At 37.6% G+C, this 3,567-nt stretch overlaps 1 protein-coding gene across 1 annotated transcript in view; it reads left to right on the plus strand.

The window, feature by feature from the left end:
- LOC106815983 overlaps positions 1-3,567 on the plus strand; it is a 13,918-nt gene extending 10,351 nt beyond the window's left edge. Inside the window, exons 3-6 of the mRNA XM_014820517.1 lie at positions 1,137-1,344; positions 1,569-1,751; positions 2,199-2,439; positions 2,657-3,567. Coding sequence (XP_014676003.1) covers positions 1,137-1,344; positions 1,569-1,751; positions 2,199-2,439; positions 2,657-2,738 — 714 coding nt within the window. The 3' untranslated portion in view covers positions 2,739-3,567. The remainder of the gene's footprint in view (positions 1-1,136; positions 1,345-1,568; positions 1,752-2,198; positions 2,440-2,656) is intronic.

Below are 3,567 nucleotides of genomic sequence, written 5' to 3' on the forward strand. Positions count from 1 at the left end.
ACGTGTGTTTCTCCATGCGGTGTATGGCATTCACGTGTTTCCTCAGCACGTGCTTATCATACATCACCTGTGTGCGTAAAACCTCTATAGTATACTCACATGCGTTATAACCACCTACCACGAACACTTGTGCTCTCATTAAAAGATGCGATAGGTGCTCGATACATAGTCGCATGTTCATAGAATACGTGTCTCGGTTACGTGTTGTAAACGTATCTTTTGGATACAGGTGTTTCAAATGCATGTTCGTATAATGCATGTATGTTCATGCCCATGGAAATATATGGAGAGATTAACTAGTATATTATTTCAATGTTTGTGGCTGTACTGTGGTATGGTCCCACCTCCCCCCTCCCCTAGAGAAGAAATAACTAGACTTGTTACATGTCTCTTTATCTGTCTCTTTATCTGTCTCTTTACCTGTCTCTTTATGTCATCAGCATAAATGTCTATTACAAGACACTTGCTAACTTCTTAATCTGGGATCAGTCAGGTTAGGGTTAGCGTTGGGGTTTGTGTTGTGGCTACGCAACTATTGTATTATAATATAATGTAATTATAATATAATGTTATTATAATATAATAATATAACAATGACCGCGAGCATAACTGGTAACCTTAACCTTAAACAATCTCGCACTATGTAGTGGTCCTGCTATAGGCAATCATGCATGGGGCAAATCTAGCGGGAGAACAAAAAACAGAGAGACCCACCCAAGAAGGCAAAGAACGTACGGAAACACGTTACGTGAACACCGAAAAAGCTATTAATTATGTGCGTTAATAGACTTCTTTACTCCGATCTTTGCCGAAACCAAACGTGCGTAATATAATAACAAAACCAATCTAATTGGTTCTTCAAGTCAGGTGACTGAGCCACCGATGTAAGCAGTGTAAAGACCTGATATGCCGGTGAAAATTCTCAAAAATTCTCAGTGTGTGTGTGTTCGCGTGTGTGTGTGAGTACGCGTGTGCGCGTGTGTGTTGCTGTGATTAGAGGAGAAAGACACACTGAGAAAGAGGGGAAACTTGAGAAAACTGAAGTCAAGTGAGAGAGGGGGGAGGGGGAAGGGAGTAAAAGATATTTAGCGATTAGGTACTGAAAAACATTGTCTCTGTTTCATGACGCTGTTTAGAAGCAAATGCCATCAAGTTCCAAGAAAAAGTGTGAGAAAGACACATTTGGTGGTTTGCCCAAAGGTTTTCTCAACTCCAAGAAGCAAACTCGAACTAATACAGGCATCAAATGCCTAAATGCTCAAACTCCTTGTGCAAAGAAATCGCCACTTCTCATAGCAGAAGTTCAGGAAGCATTAAAGGATGACCAGCCACCATCCAGCAATGGTATTTATAAGTAGTAACAAGTATCCATCTGGTAATAAAATTGACTTTGTGTTTCCTGTTCGTGAGGCTTTGAAAGCCTTATAAAACATCACGTTAGTTCTAGAGATCGAGATATGTAACGTTTCCTAAAGCACAGTTTTAAATATCATGATGCTTAATATGTATATCATTGATATTATGTATATAGTGAGAGAGAGATAGATAATATACATGTTTAATTACAGCATGGATGACAGATAATTTGCTGTCATGGATAGAGAAGAACCCTTGTTTGGCAAAGAAAATGAAAGATCCAAGGATTTCGAATGCCATGACAATGTTCCAAACTAATCCAAAGCAGGCAATGGCAAAATATGCCAATGATAAAGAGATGCAGAACTTTTTTCAACAGTTTTCTGCTGTACTTGGTAAGAATGATTTCACGTAGTTTACATGATATAGTACTCACCGTAAATAATGTTGCATCAGTATTTTTCGTTTCTTTTGGCTTTTTCATGGAGATGCATTTTCCTTAATAAAGTTATATAATTTAGAGCACATGGTAATAAGTTAGTATTACTAGAAATGAGTAATGGATTTCCTTGGTTAATTTCTGTTTCATGTAACTGTGTCTTTCTTATTACAAATCAATTTGTTCTGTATTTTATGCCAAACTCGGGCATACCTCACTGAATAACTAGTGGGTTTTTGAGGGGACAAGTATTGTGATCAACACTACTACTAAAATTGCTCAGTTATTGTTGTGATTTTATCAGAAAAATGATTGACAAGGGTTAGCCTCTTTAGTTCATGTAAAAACTGCATGGCTACTGATTAATCACACGTTTATTTGACGTTCTATCATTTACCCACAGGCGATCATTTCCAATCGTTAGCGAGAGAACAAGATCTTCAGAATAATTCAACTCTCAGATACAAGGGTGCGGACAATGTTTGTGGAATCGTTCCCCATGACCCCATGAGGCCCAGCGCCGAAGAGGAGGAACAAATGAAACGTATACTGGCAATGGAAGACGTTGCAGAAATACTGCGCGATCCCAGAATCGGCAAGCTGTTTGAAATCATTCGCGCTTCAGGCTCACAAGACTTTAGAAGGTGCGTTCTAAAAATGGATCGATATCACTCGATATCGTGTACACATCATGTATGTCATGTATCGTATACAAGTCCACGATAGGCACGCCTCTCCTAGATTGATACTGCTCACTATAACCGTTAGACTCACACACAATACTGCGTGCATGTAATTAAATTCAGGCCAATATGTGGTGTCCCTGTGTTGTAGAATAATACAGATGAATTTTATTTTCAGGGTCTTGCAAGCATCACCGCCCGATATTCAAAAGAAACTTCACAGATTGATTGAGGTGGGATTATTTAATGTGTCGTCCTGATAAGAGTGATGCTCATGCTATTGCTTAGTAGGCGTGGCAATACTGAAGTGTACGTGTACATTATACACATGGCATGTTTGGTAAATGGGCGGCTAAATGTCTATGTAAGCTTGTGAAAACAAAGCTTGTTTACATCTGTAATGCGTGGCTTAGCATGGTTTATTTATGTGGCAAAAATAATATTACCTGTCACTAACCAGTCACACAAATGCAAGCCAATAATGGTCAATGTGTGTAGATGGCCAATAGATCACCCTAATCATATTTTACTATATGATAATGCATATTATGGGAACAGTGTTTGCTGGACTACTCCTAGTTTGAAAAAAACTGCCAGCAAAATTGTTGTTATTGAGCATTATATGTTATTGTTAATCTGAAGAATCACATCCAACAGCAATCGTAATTATATATATCTAGTATGATGATAACGTGCATATTTTTTTCATTCGTTGTATATCTTATACAGAAATGTATAAAAAATTGTTTTTTTGTAAATAATGTTTATAAATGATAGTGATAACTAGTTCTAAGGTCCGCGGTAATATGTGTATGGTAATTGATATCAAGGTTAAAAAAACATCTATCTTTATTAGTTTATGATTAAATCAATGCATACCACTGTTTGTCATATATATGTTTAGACAAAGTCCAAAATGCTATATGATATCTCATAGCTCAGTGGTTCATGTGTATAAAAGCACACCAGTCGCCGTCTTATGTTTAAATGTAAAGACTCCACAACTCCATAATGCTATATCTCTTAGGCCAAAACAAAATATAGGTGTGGTTACGGTTTCCCGACCTACCCTATTTATTCCCAGCGACC

The sequence above is a fragment of the Priapulus caudatus genome, unplaced genomic scaffold (genome assembly GCF_000485595.1).
Source record: "Priapulus caudatus unplaced genomic scaffold, Priapulus_caudatus-5.0.1 Scaffold1253, whole genome shotgun sequence".
Taxonomy (NCBI): Eukaryota; Metazoa; Priapulida; class Priapulimorpha; order Priapulimorphida; family Priapulidae; genus Priapulus; species Priapulus caudatus.